The 24,928-nt window shown below is 40.5% G+C and overlaps 1 protein-coding gene across 1 annotated transcript in view; it reads left to right on the forward strand.

The window, feature by feature from the left end:
- The window catches only part of PRKD1 (protein kinase D1), a 113,376-nt gene that overhangs the window by 28,949 nt on the left and 59,499 nt on the right, over nt 1-24,928 (forward strand). The window contains exon 3 of the mRNA XM_056851250.1: nt 24,217-24,355. Within this exon, the coding sequence (XP_056707228.1) occupies nt 24,217-24,355 (139 nt within the window). The remainder of the gene's footprint in view (nt 1-24,216; nt 24,356-24,928) is intronic.

Here is a 24,928-nt window from a genome sequence, read left to right on the forward strand (position 1 = left end):
GAGATTTTGTTACCCGAATGGACAATGAAGCAGAGGGGTGGTGAAGGTTCCTGTCCTGAGAATATTTCCAAATGAGGAAAGAGTTCTCCTGGAGCAAAGTTCCCCCTGGGGCTTTGCTGAACTATGCAAAAAGTCTGTAGGGCCACTCAGACCAATTTGTGAAGTATGTAAGTAGTGGCATGCTAAATCCCTGCAGGGATTTAACAAAACTAAATCCAAATTGGAACAAATATTAATGAAGGGAAATAAAGGTTTGATTGGAAGAATATATAAATTATTAATTGAAACTAACTTAGAACAGGAAAGAATCAAACCAGTAATGGTGAAATGGATGAGGGAATTAGGATTTAATATAGATTTGGATATTTGGGAAAACTTATGGAAGAGAGAGTTTAAATTTACAATTATGAACAAAATCAGGGAAAATTTATACAAAATGTTTTGTAGATGGTATATAACACCAGTGATTATATCTAAAATGAAAAAAGGGGAGATGGGTTTATGTTGGAAATGTGGAAAGGAAAAGGGCACTTTTATGCATGCATAGAGGACATATAACAAAATTAAAAGCTTTTGGAAAAAAGTTCTCAGGGAAACTAACAATTTGATTAATACTAGAGTAAAAAGAAAGCCAGCATTTTGTTTACTGGGAATCCCACAAGGGAATTTGAATAATAATGATAGTGTTATTTGTCAATATAGTTTTGCTGCTGCAAGAATTGTAATTGCAAAAATTTGGAACCTCTAATCAATGACTGGAGAGAGAAATTATGGACTTATATGAGGATGGCCAAATTAACGGAATTCCTACATGAAAAGGATATGGAAGAATTTAAAAATATGTGGATAAAGGCCGCCACATATTGGGATAAACTGGCAAAAATGGATTTTACTAAGTTAGTTAGTGAGTTATAGAAATTAGTCTTTTTTTAAACATCTTTACTTAGTAACAAATATGTTTAAAACTGTCAAGACACTTCTGCGGAAGTCAGGTGAAGGGTCACATTAGGTGGTGGGTGGAGGGTAAGGGGGTATCTTATGAGATTTAACAATTGTATACTTAAAATGTATTAATGAGTATGTATAGATACTCCTGGATATTTTTGTTTATTCTTTTTTTTCTGTTACATTAACTGTTAATTTTCTTTTTATGTTATAAAAATTTAATAAAAATTAAAAAAAAAAGTAGTGGCACGCTGTTTGCTTTAGCCGAATGTTCACACAATAGGATTCTTTCGTGGCTAACAGAGCAATCTTGAAGGGGGGGCAAGGAGCCAGTGTGACCCCTGTGGCAACATAAGTGCCACTTGTGCCAGCTAAATTGGCACTTACACCGCTGCAGGGACACTTACGACATCTCTGGGGAGCAGCATGGCATTCATTGCGAGCCACAGGCGCTGGCAGAGCCTCACTGGCAGCATTCCCCCGGTGCAAGGGCTCATGCCAGTGCCAAAGGGGGCATTCCTGGGGATGGGGGCTGACCATAGTCAGCTCCAAAGCCCTTTTGCCCCAGGAATGCCCCCTTTAGCCAGTGTGAACTTGCGCCAGCAAAAAGACAGGCGTAGCCTTGTGAAATTCTATGGAGGAGTTTCACATCACCCTCCTGAAAATTCAATTTTTAAACTGTATTTTTGGGCCAGAAAAGGCCAAAGGAGGTGGTGCGGCTGCACCGTCCCCGACCCAACTACCCCCCAACTCAGGATTGCGCTTAAAGTCACATTAATAGCCTTTTTGTGGCTAAGGCACATTGATTAATAACTGCGAAGCCTAGGATTAATGGTACAGGGCATGGACAGGCTTCTCCTCGGTTTGTGTTGTGATGTAAGTAATCTTTCTCCACCTGCCAGATCTCTTTTGATGAGAGAATGGCCAGAAACTTTTACTTGTTTGCTCATATTATCAAGGAAGAAGCTAGTTCTACATCAAAATGGAGCAGGAGAGAGAAGGACAAACCACAGTGGAGACTTGATGAAAGCTGCCTTGGATCATTCAGAGATTACTGTATCGATTTGTGGAATTACCCCCACAAGATATAACCCTGCTGTTCTTTCCCATATAAATCAAAAATTTTGATTGTACTAAGGATTGCTGGCTTTCAATTCATTCCGTATGCTGACTTATCCCTTCAATGTGTAAATAAACGAGAGGCTGAATAAAAACGTACACAATTCACAAATGAAAGCAAAATGAAGTTATTTCCATTTGGTTAAACTGAAAATTCATATATTTGGCAGATAAGAGGGTTGCTTGAAATTAGCCATTCTGTTCACTTGGATAGTTTAGATTTTCTGTCGCTACTTGTGACAACTACTTATGTTTGCATCATAGTACAAATCAAGAGAAACAATGAAGCAACTGATCTTAGACCTTTTTGTTGGAGGAATATTAATGAAATAACAGTGTTTCAAGCAGACAGTTGCTATATTTCATTCCAAAGTACATTTTACAGCTTCAATCCTGTGTATGTATAAGAGAGTCTCAGTAATTTCAATATGCTTTATATGCATCTAATGGAAGACAGGATTACAGCTTTAATTAGCTAATTCAGGCTATCCAGATTTGCAAGTGTTAGTGGTTTTTTTATCCTATGCCCATCATTCACTATACAAATCTTAAAATAGCAATTCTTCTGCGTTATGGGGCTAGTTTATGAATGCAGTAGTTAAAGCACATTGTCTGAGCATCTGGAAAACTAAAAATCTCAAAGACCTCATCCTTCCAAACATATCATTAGACAATAAGTATAATCTTAAATTTGTTTAAAGTCATAGTGGTGAGCTGCATACAATCAGTTTGGGATACTTGCACATCCAAGCTAGCAACCTTTTCCTATCTGTAAATGCTATCTTTCTGAGTCTAAGTTATTTTTTCTTTTAAAGGGAAAATTCGAACAGTAATATGTTACACATATTAATGAATGACAGTCATTTATATTCAAAAAGTCCACGATCAGTCTCATTCCAGTTTCTGGGCAATGTTGGGCTGAAATGAAAAGACAAGCAATACAATCCTAAAAACCATTTTCCTGGGAGTAAGCCCCACTGACTAGATCTGAGTATACCTGATTAGGATTGTCTCTATATAAATGCCTCTCCCAAAATAAAATGCCTCTCCTGGTATGTCCCCTGAGAGCCCTACGCTACTGGTAATGCCTCTCCTGATATGTCCCCTGCCTGAGGAGTGTCTAGCTGTCCTCTACCAGGGCCAGGACTTTCTCGGCCCCAGCCCTATGGAACTCTCTCTCAGATGAGTGCGGAGCCCTGAGGGACCTCACCCAGTTTAGCAGGGCCCATAAGACCGAGATGTTCCACTAGACCTATGGTTGAGGGCAGCAATGGTTTTCCATCAGAGCTGACTTCCCTGGCTTCCCCCCCCCCCATGTTCTTTTCCATCATTTAAGTGGAGGAGCCTGGCTCCTCCTCCTCAGTTGGACAAGACCCTGTAGGCCAAACCTGAGCACCATCTTATTTCTGTTTTAATTGAATTTTAACTGAAAATCTGTTGGTTTAAATTAATACTGTATTAATTGAATGTTTTATTGTATGTTATGGCGTATGTTGATGTTACCTGCCCTGAGCCCGGCCATGGCTGGGATAGGGCAGGATATAACTCCAGGAAATAAATAATAAATAAATAAATACTTATGGAGAAGTTACAAATGCTTTCATTATGTACAAACAAAATTGCAAATATATCCACTACTTAACAGAAAACTGCAAGCTTCTGCACCCTGTGCTATCTTAGCACATCTTTTAATTTTTGCCATCTGGTTAGAGAGAGCTCAGTTCTCAATGAAACTTTCAGAGTTTCCTCTGAGGCTTTGGTGCAGTTTCTGTCCCACCCACCTCCTTCTGTTCTTTTCCCCCTCTCCAGCAAGTTAGGGAAATAAACTACTTTTTACCCAATCTATGGGTATGTGTCACAGTGGTTTGAGGGAGAGGTGAATAGGTCAAAAGGACAACAGAAGGTATGCAACAGTTGAAATCAATCTTCATGCTCCCCTCATGAAGATTGCCGGGGAGGGCAGGGTATAAATCAAATAAATAAATAAAATGCCCCCAGTGGCTGTTGATAGGCAACCACAACAGCATCCTCATCTTTTAAGCCTTAGTTTTTGCCAGTAAAAGGCAGGGGGAGGAGGCAAGGCCTTTTCCAAGGCTGCTTTGGCCTTTGAGGAAAGAGTCATAAGGCCATGCCCGGCAGCAACCACCAGGTGACTTGCTGCCACCTGACTTGCATTACTTACCCAGGCACGCCTGCTTGCTGCTTTTCAGCAGCAGCCACCCCATGAAAACCAGTGTGCTAAAGTGGTTAGTTTCAGATTATGATTTGGGAAACCAAGGTTTGAATCTCCATTCTTCTGCCACATCCACTCCTTGGCTCTCCTTGCTGTTTGAAAAGCAGGTTGGTGCAGGGGCCAAGAGCACCTTCTATGGGCTGCATCTGATTTCCCCACAATCTCTTTTTTGGACTCCGCCAATCTGGCCATAGGAGCCCCGTGGCACAGAGTGGTAAACTGCAGTACTGCAGTCATAAAGCTCTGCTCATGACCTGAGTTCGATCCCGACGGAAGTCGGTTTCAGGTAGCCGGCTCAAGGTTGACTCAGCCTTCCATTATTCCGAGGTCGGTAAAATGAGTACCCAGCTTGCTGGGGGTAAAGGGAAGATGACTGGGGAAGGCACTGGCAAACCACCCCATAAACAAAGTCTGCCTAGGAAACGTCAGGATGTGACATCACCCCATGGGTCAGGAATGACCTGGTGCTTGCCCAGGGGACTTTTACCTTTAATCTGGCCATGCTGACCCATGCTTTTATAACCTCATGGCTGGATTACTGTAACATGCTGCCTTGAGCCAAGCAGAAAGGTGGGGTATAAATATTTAAATAAATACATGAAAATACTCCAAAGGAGGTCTCTACTCCTGAGGAGGCTAATACTGGTAGTCTTTGCCTCTGCCTGCCCTTTAAGTGCCCTCAGGATCCAGTCCTACTTTTCCCTCCTCTTGTTAGCTAAAGTGCAGCTTCTCTTGAAGTTGTTCTCGGGTAACCGTGCTTCACACCCCAACCTGGTATACCATGAGGTGTAACAGGGAGGCTAAAGGTGGGCTAGAAAAACTGTTAAGACACGTTCAGAACAAGATTAAGGAACCATCAGACAAATCTACAGAAATAACCCTATCTGTAATGGATAACTGCTTCACTTCTGACAACAAGTTCAATCCAAAGACAGAGAACATGTGAATTCGCCGAAATGGAACAGCAGTTGTCCAGCTATGAGCTATTAATCTCATTCTACCACAGAAAGGTTAATTTCATATAAAAAGGTATTTTCTGTTCCTTAAATCTTTATCCACTTAAAAAGCAGTCCCACTTGCCAGCAGCCAGAACACTTCGCTACACAGATTTCCTTAGTATGAAACCAAGAAATGGGTTTGACAGATACAGTAAACAGTTTAAACTTGACCTAAGGCATTTTTGATGGCTGATGTGCTCGAAATTAAAGGTGACACAGGCCTTGCTTTCATAAGGATGACATTTACTCTGAAGAATTATGTTGTAAAATATGTTGTGGAGAAGCAAGCAAGAGGAGCCTTGAACTAATAGGTTTAATTTCCTATTGAGAAAACTAATGGGCAACTGCCAAAAATGCAAAGTGCAGAACAAAAAATTCTTGTAAAAATGAGTTTACTCATGTGCTCATTAATGTAAGGGTAGCATGTTTTGTGCAGAATGAAAATCTGTAAATTAGCATTTGTAACCAACACTTTACTGGCCAGCAGGGGAGACCCTCAAGAATTTCCCCCCTCCCCCACTATTTCCTCTTTCTCTTCCCTGGCAGATCCCATAGCTGCTCTTCTTTTCCTGCTTCCTTTTCTCCTTCCCATCACCCAACCTGCCCTTATCTGGCTGCCTGGCTTCAGCTTTCCCTCCCCCCGTCTCCCTGGCATCTTCCACCCAGGGAAACTATGGCCCAGTAACATGGTGCTGGCTGCTGGGCCAGGCCCAGTGGCATGGTGAGAAACCCATGAGGACTGAGAGGGGCATCTCATGTTCCTCTGTATCCTCTCCCCCACCTATTTCCTCTTTCCCTTCTACTGGCAACCTGCCATATCCTCACCTTTCTCTTTTTAGCAATATTTGTTTACTTAATTTATACCTTACCTTTCTCCACAAGGGGGAGTCAAAGCAGCTTATGTCATTTCACTGCCCTTCATACCCTGTGAGGTAAGTTAGGTTGAGAATGTGTGTGTAACTGGCCCAAGGTCACTCACTGAGAATGTGTAACTGGCCCAAGGTCACTCATGGCAGACTTGTGATTCAAACCTGGGTTGCCCAGATCCTTTTCTGAAACTAACTACTGCACTACATTGGCATTTGTATGGTGGCTGCTGTTAAACAGTAGCAAGCAGCTGGGCCAGGGTGAGTCATGCAAGTTACGTAGTAGCAAGTCATGCAGTAATTGCTGGTGAGTCTGGCACCAGTGAGTCCTCCTTTTAATGTCAGAACAGCTCTGGAAAGGGTCCTCCCCCTCCCCCTGCCTTTAACTGACAGAAACAAAGGCTTGAAGGCTGACAGTACTGTTGTGGTTACCTAGCAATAGCCACTCAGGACATATATTTCTTAAAGCTATAGATGCTACTTCTGATACTTTGGGGGTTTAGCCCTCCAATGATTTTTTTTTTTTAATCAGACTTTTCTGCAAACCTGGGTTTCCCCCCCTCAGGTTTGTAGAATGATCGGTCATGTCCGTTCATGACTCCAATCTCCAGGTTTAAGTATCTGCCAATTTGGCCACATTGGAAATTAGATATATTGATAAGTCCACAGTATAAATAGGAATTATCTAATTATCTAGATTGTTACATAACATTTCTGTGCAATATATTTTGAGTAAGTCAAACTTTGTCTTCAAAAGCATGTCACTAATTGCAAGACTAATGCTCGAAAATATAAGGAATTGAAAAAGGTCTTCCCTCAAGATTCCCCCCCCCCGAATTTTTATGTGTTTTTTTCCCTATAGACTTTCACATCTCTGCATGGAACTATTTTATGAGCATCATATATGTTAGACACACATACTTCATGGCACGCTGCTTTGAAATGGCTGACAAAATAAAAAAATAGATTACAAAGCAATATGGAATGGGAAAGAATTGTTTAAAGAAAAAAAGTTTTGAAAGTCCGACTCCACTGAGATGCCCCTGGCATGAGCCTAAGCCACTCTTTGAATCTTACCCTTTGTAATTCTAAAGGAGGTGTGACAAAGCAGAAACTATTTTTGTTGTTGCTTTTACAGATAAGATTAACCCCTAATCCATCTGTCAGGTGTTGATGGGAATTCCAAACAAGTGATTATTCAAATATAAACATATATCCTGTTGTGATCTCCAAGACTCATTCTAGAATCTTGTTCAAAGTTAAGACCTTCAAGTTTCAGTTCACATATTACAGCAAAGGAAGAAGAAGCATGAGTCAGTCATGAACAGACTCTTAAGAGTAAGGGTATTTCCTTTTATACTTACTTTTCCCACAGCAAACATGTAATGTGGGAATAACATGTACATGTTTCATGACACCATGGCCACATTAGGACTCTCATGTGAATGTACATTTGTGTTTGCTGGGGAAAAGAAACAGCTGAGTAAAAAATGGGGCTGATATATGTAGTTGACCTTGACATAGATAGCCCAGGCTAGCCCTATCTTGTAAAATCTCAGAAGCTAAGCTTGACAAAAAGAAATGTAATTAGATCACAAAAACATTGGACACATGCTCCAGTGTGGACTGCTGTGCACTTTTCTCTGCCAGAAAACATAATCCCTATATCAAAAAAGCAAATATTTTATAATTTTAATAGCAACATCTTGTTTTCTGTGTGTATGCAGCAACTTTCCAATCCATGAACATAAATCAACATATCTTATCTTTACAATATGAAGATAAAGTTATATGTTACAAGAATTAATGTGTGAAGAGAACCTTGACTTAGTCAGAGGGAAAAAAGAAAGATGTTTGGGATGGAAATTAAAAGGCAATATAGTATAAAATATAGAAATTCAAAGGCAACATTTCTAATAATTGTACAACACATATTTCTTAAACCCATGTGGAAATATTTGTATAATGTTTATAGGCCTGCTTTGAAATCTCATTTGCACTAATTTGCACCTATTTGAAACCAGAGAAGAGTTTACTCCCACAATCCTTAGCTTTGCATCAGAAGTCAAGGCACAATCAATTTAGTCACATGTGCCATATAAATGTACCCAGCATAACTGTGCAAATATGTAGCACTTATTGGTAGTGATTTGCATGAGTAGTGTCAGCCACCCAGCTTGTGTGCATTGCCACAATGCAATGGCACCTATCAATGTGGTTAAGCCAGCTCATTTTTTAAAAAAACTTCTATGCAGGTTTGCCTTTTATGGAGGAATTTAGAGCATGAAAATTGGTCCTGGTTTAAATAATGGGCGTAATTAGAAGATGGAGTTTTTTAACAAGGGGCTTTTAGCTATGAAGTTAATTTTTCCTGATGCTTCATTAATTTTCAAGGAAAAGAAGGCAAAACAAAATAAGGATTTAAAATACATAAATGTGAAATGTTTGCACACTGATCAAAAATGAAAGTTTACAGATTCTGTTCAGAGCTGTCCATATCTAAGCCTACAGGAAGATTGATTATTCTCTGCCTGAATATTAATTACAATTATACTCTGTCTGGCTTCTGCTGAGGCACCTAAAATTCCCACTGTCAGGGAATTTTGCAAACCTAATGTTATAATTTTAATTAGTGCCTTTAATGCACAGACACAGACTCAAAACATTTAAAAAGTTTTAACTGCTAAACCAGTTCAGCCACATTTAACACAAAATCCAAGATATTCTTATACTGGCAGTGGCACATGGCTCTTTCCACCAAAGTAAAGCACCACCTTTAGCATAAAAGTTCTGTAGTCCAATTATGTGAAGCTGTCAAGTAACAGACCACATTTACTTGTTGGCATGCAATTTTAATTCTCCTTATATGATTTTTTTTAGCTCTCATTACCTCATATGCAATGTATGAGTTACTTTAGAATTTAGTGTGTGCTGCTCTACTTATGTAAATCAAAGGTCACCTGCATTGTGCCCAAATTTTGCAGTCTCACTACTGAGTTCTATAAAATCCAAATATATAATTCTCTCTCCCTTGTGTGTTTATTCTCTCTCTCCCCCCAGACTCCTAGCTCTAAAATTTAATAAGCTACCCTGCCGGATTCTATACACAAAACTTCAAGGTCAGCTTACCATTTACTAAATTTCTCTGGTAGATAGCAAATGGAGTCATTGTGTTTATGAAAGTAAATAATGGTGCTGTATCACCAAAGAAACTGCAGTGCTCACACTGAATGTTTAAGCGTCTTGGCAGCTCACAGGCTTCATATTTTTAAGGAGGCTGTTTTAATTGCATTAAACCTGCAAAGCACTGGGAGCTCTCTGAAACTACACGGCCTCCAAAAAGTTTTCAGTTTTGTAGTCACTGGGACTTCAAAAAAAATAATGTGAAGATAAGAAAACACATGTTCATCTGAACAGTATAACATAAACTGAGGACGTCAGAAAAAAGTGAAAAATTGCTCACATTTTTGGTGAAAAAGCAACTAGTTTCAGAGGGAAATAGTGACACAGAAAGGTTTACAGTGCAGCCCTAAACAGGGTTACACCCTTCTAACTTCACCAAAGAGAGTGGTCTTGGAAGGATGAACTCTGCTTAAAATGGCACCGATACTCTGGGGGGGGGGGGAATCTGTGAGTCATTCAGCATTGATGAATATCGGCTACCAATAATCAAAGAGTTCACTTTGCTTTATTCTTTCAAATATTTATTTATATACAAATCCACAGAATGTAGGGCAAAAGTGGTATCCCTATCCCATAAATTAAATCAAGTGAACTAATTGCAATTAAACCATGCAAAGACAGAGGTAATGCTGGTTGGGAAGATGGAGGCCTTGAAGGACATTGTTCTCCCCATTTTTGGTGGAGTTCAACGGACCTTTGTTGACTCAGTTAAAAGCCTTGGGGTCATACTGGATCCAGCTTTATTACTGGAGAAGCAAATTCAGCTGTGAAAAAGGCTTTCTACAACCTCAGCCTAGCCTGTAAGATGGCCCAATGCCTCGATACGCATGACCTGGCCACCTGGATCCACACCACAGAAACATCAAGACTACACTACTGTAATGCACTGTATATTGGTCTCCTCTCAAAATCAATTTGGGAACTCCAACTGGTCCAGAATGCCATGCCTCAACTATTAGTGGGACCTAGACAGAGCATGTATATTAATCCCATTCTGTAGATGCTCTGGTTGTTTTTTTTTTTTTTTGCCATCAAGTCACAGCAGACTCCTGGTGACCCCATAGGGTTTTCAAGACAAGAGATGTTCAGAGATGGTTTGCCATTGCCTGCCTCCGGATTATACCTGTGGTATTCCTTGGAGGTCTCCCATCTAAATACTTGCCAAGGTAGAGGCTGAGAGTGTGACTGGCCCAAGTAGTTTCCATGGCAGAGTAGGGATTTGAACCTGGGTTTCCCAGATCCTAGTCTGACACCTTAACCACTACACTACACTGGCTTGCAGATGCTCCACTGGCTGCCTTTTATACTGAGCTTAGTTTAAGGTATTGGCTATCACATACAAAGCCCTTCCTGGCCTTGGCCCCTCTTATTTGCGGGACCACCTCTCTAACTATGCTCCACCACAACAACTTCATTCAGCAGGGTTGTCCGCAGGTGCAAACCTGTGAATGGACAAAATCAACAACTGCCCATACACATGCTTTCTCAGTTGTAGCTCCTGCCTTGTGGAATAGCCTGCCTAAGGAAAGCTCCCACTCTCCTGGCCTTCTGCAAACTATGTAAAACTGAACTACTCAAGAGGGCTTTTCTGCTCAGGTAATAGGGTTGCACTGTAAAAAAGGATTCACAAATTTATTTGGATAAATGATAGAGACTGTAGCCTATACTGGTGCATATAGGTTATGGTAAGGAGGATCCTGTTATGTAATTTCTGTACCGGTTAATGTGCCATGTTAATACCTATGCTATGTTTCAGTTCATTCAGGTGGTTCCAGACTTCAAAATCTTAATGCACTGGCTACTGAATGCCCCATTTTGTTGATTGCATTGACTTACTATGATTTACTATGTATAATCCACCTTGAGTACCTGTGAGAAAGGCGGACTATAAACAACATAATAAAATAAATAAATAAATAAATAAATAAGATGTTTAATATTTTTTTCATCCAAAGTAGTTATCAAAAGCAGCATTTTCACTTAGATATATTTAAACAATTTTACAAATCAGCTTTAGAACTTGAATGGGAAATAATCTCATTTTGAGGAAGAAAATCTAATTTATTTAAATTTCCAGGCAAATACTAAAAAACATGAATATACATAATTATAACAGTTTAAATAAAGGTCACATTTATGGGATTGACACACCTCTAAAATTGCTACATTTTAAAAATTACCAACAGTGGTGTAGTCTGCAGTCCCTAACCCTTTACCCAAGCTTCTTTCGGAACCATATTGTTACAGTGCAGCCCAATTTCCTGTGCAAAAAGCCCTCTTGAATAATTTAGCTTTGCATACCTTGCAGAAAGCCAGGAGGGTGGGAGTCTTCTTGGCCTCATCAGGCAGACCATTTCATAAAGTGGGGGCCACAATAAAAAATGCACATGCACGGTTGTTTATTTTATCCATTTGCAGGGTGGCACTTGTAGAAGGCCCTGTTTGGATGACTGAAGCTGTCATGGTGGAGCATAGAGAGAGAGGAGGTCCCAAAGATATGAGGGACCAAGGCCATGGAGAACTTTGTATGTGATAGCCAGTATCTTACATTGAGCCTGGTAACTGATGGGCAACCAATTAAGCAATTGCAGAATGGGAATAATATGCACGTTCAATCTGGCTCCTGATAGGGTTGCCAGGTCCCTCTTCCCCACCAGCAGGAGGTTTTTGGGGTGAAGCCTAAGGAGGACGGGGTTTGGGAGGGGAGGGACTTCAATGCCATAGAGTCCAATGGCCAAAGCGGCCATTTTCTCCAGGTGAACTGATCTCTATCAGCTGGCGATTAGTTGTAATAGCAGGAGATCTCCAGCTAGTACCTGGAGGTTTGTGCAAGAGAATAACCAGCAGCAATGGCTTTGCAATAAAAACTTCAAAAACAATTGTAGATGCAAAAAGTCACAAATCTATATTAACAACAAAATAAACAAGTAGCAAAGTGCAAAGATTGTGAGTCCAAACAATGCCTGTTACATCACAGGGTATGTCATGCAATACGTTCTGTCCATGCAAGGAATCCAAAATTTCCGTGGTGATAGTGATATTCCACACAGATGACTTCAAGCCACACGCATAAGAAGACTAAGAACCCTTCAATAATGATAGGGATCCGGTAATCATCCTGTTTCGATGTTAGTCTTCCTCAGGGTTCAACACTGACCGCTCAGTAGCAGATTTTGTGCTGAATGGAACAAAAACATACGTTTCGCATTACATCTGTCTTTCCATGGTTTAGCTTCAATGTATTCACTCTTAGCCATTTAACCGTAGCAGCAATGCAGCAATTTAAGGCCTCTACTGCATCACCAGGAGATTTGGATGAGGATATATATAGTTGTGTATCATCTGCATTTCTGTTGTTGTTGTTAGAGCAATTAGGATCTACTGCAAAAAATACTTCGGAGTTTAGAGATTACTCTCTAAATAAACAATCTGCAATTGAACTGAATTTCCACCCATGTTATAATCTAATATGACAGAATGGGGTATAAATCGACCTAAAGGGATGGTTAATTGAAGATTTATTGACCTGGCTGAAAAAACTTTCCAGTGCTGCAAAAGCTTGTTTACTCTGCTCTTAAGAGCAGCTCTGTAGCCACATCCTTTTGTGTACACATTGCAGCATACATGGAGCTCTGGACTTGGAAACCATTTAGTGGTGCTTGGGAATGACAACATTTCATTTGTTTCCTCCTGTATGGTTAATCTGTTTAATCCTCAGAGTACTGTTCTGCACCAAAGCACACCTGCTGTGGATCGCTGCGGATTGCTTTGTAATGCTGGGCACACACTTTCCCCTCTGATTTACATCTAGGAATCTTCATTTTTTTTCTCTTCAATGGCTTTTTATATGTGCATTTCAACTTCTGGGGTTTGAATGTAATTCCTACATGACAGCAGTCCATTTTCATGTGCCCTTTCTTTCCTGGGGCAGTTTATGTTGGAGCTGTGCAGGAGCATATCACACATCACTATGGCATTGTTGTCTGGAGTCATTTTGCTTTTCTGTTCACAGCAGAAGGAGTTGGAATGAAAAAAGACCTTTACTTTGCCAAATGTAATATGTAGTGGCATGAGACAATCTAAATAAAGCAAGATATTTTAGTCTTGCTTCTGAAATTGCTAGTTTAAGCCTCTTATTTTCTACATTCTTAAAAATTTTGATAAACAACAACTTGGCATCATGCCTTCACAAAAGGAAAAAAACTTTCTATAGAATTGTTGCTGTGTGTTTTTTGTAGATGATAAAAATGCCTTTTCATACATACCTTTACTCTCAGCTTAGACTTTCAAGATACTAAATCCCAAAAGATGGCAAATTTCAATCTGGAGCTAGTATGGGTGTGAACTGAAGAAAACTTAAGGAAAACATTGAAAACCGGCAATTTATTTGTTACATGAGTTTTAATGCAGCTTTATTTAGAGATTTCAAGAATAATTTAATATTTTGAAGATTTTTTTTGAGCAGCAAGCTGAGTGTTATATTTGTGGTATAGAATTGTATGGCTTTATCAATTGTTATTATTTTCAGAAGGAACGCCTACTAGTTAGATGAAATTACAGTGCTCCTGGAAGAAGGGAGGGAAAAAACCCTCTTTTGCTAGGCTTGTATACTTCTGCACATTTGACAATAGCCCAAAACAAACTTCTCTCATCCTTGGCAGAACAACTTCTTTTTAATACTGCAATAGTGGATTTTTATTACCTTTTGAAGGATATCCATGTAGTATTGTTTGTACAGTTTTTTTTTTACCAAGAATTAGGTAATTATTAATGGTATTTAATTTTAACTAATTTCTAATTAAAAGAAGAAGATGAAGAAGGTATATTCTCTCTACTAAAAACAAGACCAGGAGCTGATTGTGGATCAGACCATAAATTGTTACTATCTACATTTGGAATAAAGCTGAAGAAAAACACCAAAACATTCATCGTGCCAAAAAACTCACAATCTTGCATCAAAGACCATTACCATATATAGGAAGAGAAATGTCAGATGTTCAAACTAGATTCAGAAAATGAAGAGGCTCTATATTGCAAATTTACACTGGTTACTGCCGCATATGAGAGAATTTTAGAAGAAAATCAGCTGTTGTTTCATAGGTTATAACAAAGCTTTTGACTGTGTGGATCATGAAAAGTTGTGGATGGTTTTAAAATAAAAGGGTGTTCCTCAACATCTGATTGTTTTGATGTGCAACCTGTGCTCTGGACGGCAATCTCTCTTTTGATTGCAGAGATTCTTGTAAACTGGTTTTTTTCCTTCTTCCAACTTACCCAATCAATAGGTTTTTTAATGAAGTACAATCTTCTATAAAGTGGGTGTTCAAGTTACTTGATACATTTATTTCCAAATATTTAACAGGTGCTTTTTGATGGAAGAATGCCATGTCTCACTCTGGAATGCTGACATAGTTTGTGAATAAATTAACTCCAGCCTGAGCCCTGAAGTTTTTGTAGAGCTCATTGAGCAGACATAATGATTAACAAACAATTCATGCTTCTGAAAGTACACTGGCTTAACGAGAATGTACGGTAACATAATAAACTACATATTTCTTGCCATAAATTTAGGAATAGCATCTGATCGTTAAGCACTAGATAGACATGAACATGTCCTATTAAAAGTACATTTTAAGTCTGCTGAAACATTGCACAGCACATAGCAGTGCACTCCTAAGAACACTTTCCTGGGAGTAAGCCCCATTGAATATACTTGAGTAGTATTCTGAGTAGACTTGTTTAGGCTAGATAGCTACTCAGCAGGGAAGGATTATTACTTCTGGCTAGGTGTAAGGCAGTACTTTATATTACATTATTATCCTTTTCTAGAGGGGGGTATACCTCCAGCATTTTATCCTAACAACAAACCCACTGATATAGATTGGGCTGGGGGAAAAAAATAACTGCCCCAAGGTTATCCAGTGAATTTCATAGAGAGCAGAGATTTGAACATGGATCTCCTGAGGCCCATTCCAGCACTCTGACTGCTACGCCACATTAGCTCTCTACTAAAAATTAAACATTAAAGATATGGAGTACAGCAAAAAGCCGGTTATCATTTTGAAAACAACAAGTTGCTCAAAAGATGTTATGAAATGTTTAATCAGTCTTTACACACTCTTTAAATCTGAATTTATTGTTAAAATGCAAATGCATCTGGCTTGAACATCTCTCTGTGCAGAAAATATGGCACAGAGAGTTTGTGTATAGGAATCCAGCACAGACCTCCCTTTTCCTCATGCTGCTCTGTGCCAGATGCACCACATATGTGCTGGACATGGTGTGAGGCAACTAGGGAGCTTGCATAACTTCTCTCTTGGCCAGTGTGGAGTAGTGGTTTTATTTAATTATTAATTTAATTTATTTATTTACATTTGGCACACAGGACCACAGCCGGCCTGGAGATATAATTTGAGTGATATAATGAAAATGTAAGAAAAAATAAGGGAAAGTCAGGGAGGCCAGCTCTGAAGGAAACCCAGGCCATTTAGGGCTTTAAAGGTTAAAACCAGCACTGCTAACCTGATCCGATACTCCAGCTGGAGCCTGTGCAGTTGACGGAGCACTGGCTGAATATGTGCTCTCAGCGGGGTCCCATTAAGGACCCTCGCTGCTGCATTCTGAACTAGCTGAAGTTTCTGGATCAATTTCAAGGGCAGCCTTACATAGACCGAGTTACAGTAATCTAGCCTGGAGGTGACCATTGCATGGATCACCATGGTTAGGTCGGGGTGGGAAAGCTACAACAACAGCTGACTAGCCCAGCAGAGATGGTAAAAAGCCACCTTAGCTGCAGCTGTGACCTGTGCCTCCATAGATAAGGAGGCATCCAGGATCACACCCAGACTCTTGAAGGGAGCAGGTGTCAATTGCACGATGTGAAGAGCTGGGAGCTGGCGCACCACCTCTGGGCTGCCTCGACCTAGCCACAGGACCTCAGTCTTTGATGGATTAAGCTTCAGTCAGCACTACTTCAACCATTTTGTCCTGGCCTCCAGACACCTGGCCAGTGTGTCCGGGACAGCATCTGGCTGGCCATACATCAACAGGTAAAACTGGGTGTCATCAGCGTACTGATGACAGCCCAGCCTGAAACTCTGGGCGAGGGGCACATATAGATGTTAAATAACATTGGGGAGAGGATCACGTCCTGTGGGACCCCACAGACGAAAGAGTGCCACAGTGATACTTTCTTCCCCAGCACTACCGTCTGTCCCCAACCATGGAGAAAGACAGCCATTGGAGGGCTGTGCCCTGAATCCCCAAGTCAGCGAGGCAGTGGTCCTAAAGATTATAATCAACCATGTCGAAAGCTGCTGAAAGTTCTAATAAAATCAGCAGCCCCAACCTGCCTTGATCCAGCAGTCAACGAAGATCATCTGTGAGGCTGACCAGGATCATCTCTGTCCTGTGACCAGGGTGGAAGCTGGACTGAAATGCATCCAAGACTGATGTGTCCTCCAGGAGTGCCTGAAGCTGTTCAGTTGCAGCTCTCTCAACTACCTGGGAGTTAGTTGGCTAGATCACTAGGATCTAAAGATGGTCTTTTTATGAGTGGACACACCACTGCCTCCACCAGGAAGGCTTGCAATGCATCCCCACTGGCCTTGACCAGCCAGGATGGGCACGGATCCAGGAGACAAGTGGTGGGCTTTATAGCTCTCAGGTTCCTGTCAATATAGGCTTGGGAGAGCCAACTGAAATGGTCCAGTGTTGGACCTGAAGATGGCCATGGGGCCTCCAGGTCATTAACTGTATCAATGTTGGTGGCGAGGTTGTGGGGAAGCAACAAGATTTTATCCGCAAAATAGCTCATAAAAACCTCACAGCTGATAACTGAATTAGAATTTAGCTGTCCCTCTGAGAGGGACGTCAATAACCGCAAGAGCTAGCGGATGCAATGGAGGCCACATAGTAATTTCTCTTTGTGGCCTTTCTCTTTGTGGTTAATAGTGTCAGGCTACTATCTGCGAGACCCACTTGTGCCATGGAAGCTTACTGGTGATGTTGGTCCAATTACACATGTTCAGCATAGCCTACCTCACAGGGTTGTTGTGAGGATAAAATGGAGGGGAGGAGAAGATGTAAGTGGCTTTGGGTCTCCATTGGGGAGAAAGATGAGGGTATAAATGAATTAAATATAATATAATACATCTACAGATCTACTTCTCTCTTGGCTTCTGATGCTCCTGCTGTTCACAAGCAAGGGTGGGTTATGCTGGAGCTCTATGAGAAGCCTGCAGAAGCAGGACTGATGAATGCAATTTCTCATTGGCCATTTATGTAGGGGTATTTAGTTTGTAGTCCTTGCTGGACTGCTTCAAGGCTTCTTTTGCATTATTCATGATTTTACCGACCTTCAGACGTGACTTCATTCTGGCCTTGTTCTTCCCCCGCAATTCTAGGATCCTGTTTTAGGACGAATTTAAATACTGCTTCGAGGCAAGAGCAACGCAAATTCCCCCTATTTCCATGCATAGCTCTTAACTTCGGGGTTTTTCTTCCCACACCCATTTTGACTTCTCCCTCCCACGTGTCTGTCCCTCCCATCCAACCCCTTCCCCCAAAGCAAAGCACAAAAGAGGGAGTTAAACCTTTGTGAAATGTGCAGGAAGACACTGAAGAAGGCTGCAAAGGTTGGAAGGCAGCTCCCCGGCCAACAGGGAGCTGTTGAAGAAAGGTGGGGAGGAGTACCCAGCAAAAACACACAGTCCCTTTAAGACCCGCCCCCTTCAAGTAAAGTGCAACAAGGCTGCCATTTTCAGGGGGAGGGGCTCAGAAGCTCAGTGATTCACTGGGAATGCCTCATTAATCACAAGGTACTCCTGGAATTTGGGGAGGGTAGAACCCTCATGAGAATTCGAGAATTCGGAGCAAAAAACTGTGCAGCAAACCAAACACAAATTTCCCCTGCATAAATGACCATTGTTTTATTCATTCAGTAGTTTAGTTAGTTTGAGTGCTGCTGTTTACCTTACCCATAGCCTAATATGAAAAGTTAATTCACTTAGTATTTAGGGGAGTTTTCACATGTGAGGTTTAATTGCCCTTAAGATCCCCTCTTGCTTTTCAAAGGCAATGAGGATGTTATTTACCAACAACCTATGCACCACTTTTTGACAATCTCAAAGCGGGAATGTTAATGCAAATCAGCATTTTGCACAATGACCTGAATAAAGAAAAGAGAGCTGCTTTGTGAAAACACCTTGACGAACATCCCTTTCCTATGTAGACATTTTGAGTTCAGTACTGAAGAAAATGAACTCTGAAATAAGATGGAACTTCTCAACATCTGTGGTTCTCCTTCCTGGGTAACTGTTTTTGTGAATTGCTGGTAGTCTAAAGCTAATGCTAAGTGATAACACTCACCACTTTCTTGTCTGACTAGAGTACTTTCCACAAGCTTTGCATCCTGAACTGATGATGGAATGTCACTATTTATCAGTGGTTTTTTTTGGTTATTGTTGCAAGTGACAGATGTCAGTGAAAAGGGAGTGTTGACAAGAAGGCAGCTTGACTATTCCATTCATAATGTGGCAAGATAATTTTGTGTTACACTATTCAGAGAAGGCAGTGGTTGGGAGAAGAACGTATTTGTCAATTCCCAAGACTCTGTGTTGTAAACATTCATCTTACATTCGGGTTGGTGTCTTATGTACATCAGTTCTATGCGGATCTCTGATATGGGTAGTCATTCAGATGTTTGCTCTCTCTGGTTTCTTTTTGGATTATATTGTTCTGTTCTCTCCTCTTTTCATGTCAATGATGATCTGTCCCTACTTCCTTATAGGAAAGCCCAATAACATAGGCTTCTTCTTCAAATTTAACCCTTTATGAATTTGTATGCTCTCCTTTCTCTGATTTAAAGTCAGCACCAGGTGGAGAACAGAGGCATGCACCATGATATACTTCAGAACTCTGTTGCCCAGGGAATTGAGTTTTCAATGTTCCTGCAAGACCCCATGCAGATAACAAATGCAAAAATTTTAAAAATCCATGTGGGTCCCACCCATTTCATGCATCCTGAGCTGGGGAGGCCTCCCTTTTTAAGCAACATTTAGGAACACATTTATATAAACATCCTTATCACATGACAGGGAACAGATTCGCAGATTGGTAAATTTGTCCAATCTCTTGTTAAAGCCAGTATTTCAGTATTTAAAAGTGCCAAGGACGTTTTGGAGGGCAGGGAAGAATGTGGCTGGAATGTGCCTTTTTGAAAGCAATGTTAAATTGAAGAAAGGTGCTTTATACATACTCTAAAGTCTTTCAAATTACTTTTGGGAGAATAACTGGTTCAATTGAATACAAATGTGTAGGCTTGGGCAACAGAGTTGAGTTGTGTGTAGTTGAAAATTGCATGTATTTTTGACCTTTGAGTGAGAATTTTGTATATGATGGATGATTATTAAGACCAGATAAACTGACCAGAAGCAATGGTGGGTGAGGGAGTCAATTCTGTCAGCTTTCCTTATGTGAATGCGATCACAGTTATTCTCTAATGTAGCTGGCTGACTAGTCAGACAATTGTACTATTTGTATTCATAAATTTATATTTGTGAGCTGTCGAGGGGTGCAGCAAATAGCCTCTATGTAGATGGGTTTTGTGGAATTCACTGTCACAGGATATAGTGGTGACCACTATCTTAGATTGCTTTAAACTGTGATTAGACAAATTTATAGAGGATAGGGCCATCAATTGCTATTAACCATAAGCCTGATTGGACCTCGGCATTTAGAGGCAATATATCACAGAAGATCACTTGTTGGGAGGCAACAACAGGGGGAAGCTTGGAGTCTATGCTATGCTTATGGGCTTCTTAGGGTATCTGCTCAGCCATTTTGGGCAACAGGATGCTAGACTTAAGATGGTCTCCACAGAACTTTTCTTATGCTCTTATTATTGGTAAAATTGTATTTATTCTTATCCCAACATACAAATTTATTAGGGGCATACAATTACACTATCAGCAAAGTATAGCAAACTTACTGGAAGTGGAGGCTTGGAAGCCATCTTTGTAAATCCTAGAGACTGTAACACAATAATACGTATTCCAAGTATGTGGGATAAATACCAGCATTTGAATCAATGTAAATGTTATGGACTGGATCATATGGACTATGAGTATAAGGCATATCGGTCTTCCTCTTCCCTCAGAACTCCTGTTTTAGTTCCCAAAAAATGATGTCAGGAGATCCTTGTTGTTCTGTGGCAAGGAGGAATTTGGCCAAATTGCCAGCAGAGAACTTTCTAACACAAACTTTTTTGGGGGTCTCATGTATTCATAAAACTTTCTCTTCACACTTGAGACAATGTATTTGCTTATTTATTTACTTTATTTGTAGTCCACCTTTTCCACTGAGAGTCAAGGGGGATTACAATGTGTAAGTCACGATCAACAGGATGGGACAGCCAATAAACTAAGCCATAAGGTTTGGATTGCAAAAATCTGAAAAGATAAATCTGAAAATGGAGCTGAAACAAAGCATACAAATTGACATGACATATTAAACAATTCAGAAACTGCATAGTAGGATTATATTTATAGCAACAAACAGTACGTACTATATACTCTTTATTTGGGGGGATTTAATGTAATTTTAAGGATTTCATATTTTTCTGCAAACTTAGGGGGATTGATGGATTTAAGTATCCACAGATAAGGCCACACTTGACTATTAGATATAAGATAATACAATTATTTTGGATTCAACAATACTGAAATTATGAAAGCAGCAGAATCAGCTGACAGACCAAGTATGGTTCTTTAGTACTTAAGATATTTTGCAAGTGTATTGGGAAAAATCCTGATAACAGCTGAACAAACTGACTGAGCAGTCAGTGTGATGCAGTGGCAAAAAAGGCTAATGTGGTCTTGAGGTATATCATCAGAGGCATACCATCCAAAACACAATATGTCATAATTCCACTGAACAACACATTGGTCAGGCCACACCTTGAGTACTGTGTGCAGTTCTGGAGGCCTCACTTTAAAAAAGATGTGGACAGAAGCGAGTGCAGAGGAAAGCAACCAGGATGATCAGGGGCCAGGAGACCAGCATCTACAGGGAAAGGCTGAGGGACTTGAGAATATATAGTATGAAGAAGAGGAGGTTGAGGGGGACACATGATTGCTCTCTAAATATTCAGAAGGTTGTCACTCGGACGAGGGCTGTTCCTGTTGGCAGCAGAGGATAGGACTTCCAATAATGAGTATATATTACAGGCAGAAAGGTGCTGGCTGGACATTAAAAATTTTTTTACAGTAAGAGTAGTTCAGCAGTGGAATCAGCTGCGTAGGGAGGTGGTGAGCTTCTCCTCTCTGGCAGTCTTCAAGCAGCGGCTGGACAAACACTTGTCAGGGATGCTCTAGGCTGATCCCGCATTGAGCAGGGGGTTGGACTAGATAGCCTGTATGGCCCCTTCCAACTCTATGATTCTTACTCCATGAAGCTTGGAATCTTAATTTCAGTTGAGAGTCAGTTAAAGGAGGGGAGGGGGGAATAGAAGCCCTGATTTATGTATGTTTGTATGGGTAGTTAACAAATGGTTTAAGTTGCAATGAGGACAGAACCTATGACATAGTATACTGGAATGGAGTGGGTAAAATTAATGATGAGGGGGGGATATAGTTCTGTTTCCACCCCTCCAACTTTCCCATACAGCACTGAGAGGAAGAGATAAAAATGATCCTGTCTGGTACTGTTATATTCAGTGGTAGATGAATAGCTCCTGTTTACCCTGCACAAAATCTCTGCAACAGCATAGTTAGGCTACAGTGAGATGGTTGAGGTTTAGGGCTAAGTGACCATGGAACGAATGTGTTTGAATGCATCAGGGCTTCAATCCGCAAAGGTATCTAAGTAATGGTTTACAGAAGATACTTAGGTGGCAAGTCTATTAATTTCCTTAACTAAGCCATTAGTGATGAAAAAAAAAATTACAGTATTTGCCTCTCTACACCCAGCCCAGCCCAAACAGATATCCGAAGCTTAGCAGGGTCAAGCCTGGTTGGTACTTGTATGGGAGACCATCAAGGAAATCTAGGGTTGCTATGCAAAGGCAGGCAATGGCAAACCACCTCTGAATAACTCTTGCCTTAAAAAACTCTATGGTGTTGCCATAAGTTGTTTGGAATTTGACAGCACTTTCCACCACCAAGTTCACCTGGCAGTTGTGTCCATGTTGAAGTTCACAGTATGCCTACTCATCTCATGGCCATGTCAGCCATGATCTCTTGGGTCTGCTTCTTTTACAGTGTGCAGCCCAATCTTCCCAGAGATCAAGGAAATTCACCTTTCCCCCCTTGAATATTGTTTTTGTGATTGTGATTTTGCCATCAAGTCACAGCTGACTTATGGCAACCCCATAGGATTTTCAAGGCAAAAGATGTTCAAAGGAGGTTTGCCATTGTCTGTATCCATATGGGCTGAGAGAGTTCTGAGAGAATGGTGACTGGCACAAGGTCACCCAACAGGCTTCATGTGAAGGAGTGGGAAATCAAACCTGGTCCTCCAGATTGAAGTCCGCTATTCTTAACCACTACACCACACTGAGTGGTTTTAAAGACAAAGGTAGTCCCCTGTGTAAGCACAACCCATGGGGTGACATCACATCACTTTGTTTACTAAGCAGACTATGTTTACTGGGTGGGTTGCCGTTGCCTTCCCCAGTTGTCTATACTTTACCCCCAGCAAGCTGGGTAATCATTTTACCGACCTTGGAAGGATGGAAGGCTGAGTCAATCTTGAGCCGGCTACCTAAAACCGACTTCCATTGGGATTGAATTTAGGGCATGAGCAAAGCTTTGACTGCAGTACTGCAGCACTCTGCGCCACAGGGTATTTTTAGGATATATATGATCACTGTGTATTCTCTCTTTTGAAAACCTCATTTAAATGCTTTTGTTGAGTGTGATATATTTGGAGGAAATGCATGCTTATCTTTTTCCTGTTAAGCATTAAACAGATAAGTGTTTGTTCTGCCCAATAAATAAGTGTTTAATCTGTTTTTTTAAAGCTTCTGGTTGGGTTGTGGCAACCGAACAAAGACTGAAACTCAGTTGTCACAGTAACTTATCTGGTCTGCCCTTCATCACTTGTGAGCTTTTGTAAAACCAAGGCCTACTAAAAGCTGTAAGAATTCTTGTCAATGAATAGACAAGACTTTGTAAAATAATACTCAGCAACAACCTGAGAATACAAACTTGTCTTTGGTTCATGGCCGTGCTTACCATGTACCTTCAAGCTATAAAATAGAAACTGTTGAATTATTTCTGAAAAGTTACTTATCTGTTGCATATAATAGAACCTTAGTCAAGCTGAGAGGTGTTTATAACCTTAGATAACAAATTTTCCCAAGATCAAGGACACCCAGGTTATCACACAAGCTGCTTTTATCCCAAGGTTGCTATTCTTAATCAATGCCTTCTCAGGTTTGTCTACAAAGGCAGGCATTTATTTTGGTCCACAATATATATTTTTATTTACTTTATTTATACCCCATCTTTTCTCCCATTGGGGAACCAAAGTGGCTTACATTGTTCTCCTCTCCTTCCATTTTATCCTCACAAAACCCCTTTTAGGTGGGTTAGACTGAGAACCTGCCACTTGCCCAAGGTCACCCACTGAGCTTTCATGACAGAGTGGGGATTTGAACCTGGGGGAAAGTATGCATCCTGGAATTTTCTGTGCATTGATCTGAGAGACTCATGTGTAGTGGCAGGAATGGTTCTGTATGTTTCTTTGGGCGGAAACACATGGTCGCTTTATCCTCCTTTAATCCCTGTTTTAGCCAGGATCGAATGAAATGAATGAAACAATATATATTATATTACAGCTTAACTAAATTCTTAACATCATCCATTTTCAGTTTCCCGAATGTGGTTTCTACGGACTGTATGATAAAATCCTACTTTTTCGGCATGACTCTGGCACTGAAAATATTCTCCAGCTTGTAAAGTCAGCTACTGATATCCAAGAAGGTGACCTAGTTGAAGTTGTCTTATCAGGTAAAATTAATATTTTATGCCTTCTAATTTATATTTCATAGTGGCTAACTATAATGTGGGTCTCAACAATAATCCAAGGGGAAACAATTCTGGCTATCAATCCTATTTCATGATCTCAATCGCAACCTGTCAGATCCTTTTAGGAGTATAGGAACAAAATTGTTCTGTGTTAGACTACAGATCCACATAGTGCAGCATCCTTTTTTCCCCAACTGCAGCTAGTCAGAAGCTTTTTGAAGGCACATGCGCTGGACATGAAAGCAACAGCCCAGCATGGGAATTGACAGTCTTACCCATAGTTATTTGGGAGGGAAGTTTTTTTCTCTCTCTCTGCTCTTCGTGTCCCTCAGATGCATCACTACATAATCTGTATAAAACATTAATGTGGTTGGTACGTGAAACGAACTGATCCTTGCCTTAGACTGAAATAAATGATCAGTGAGAAATAGAGAGAAGGTGATCACAAATGTCCCAAGATTAATTCATGCATGGTGCTGATAAAGTTTCAAATGAAATGTGTGAAGTAAATTATAGAATTTTTATTTTCAGGTTAAGATACCGGGGGGGGGGGGG

Source organism: Euleptes europaea, chromosome 6 (assembly GCF_029931775.1).
Source record: "Euleptes europaea isolate rEulEur1 chromosome 6, rEulEur1.hap1, whole genome shotgun sequence".
Lineage (NCBI taxonomy): Eukaryota > Metazoa > Chordata > Lepidosauria > Squamata > Sphaerodactylidae > Euleptes > Euleptes europaea.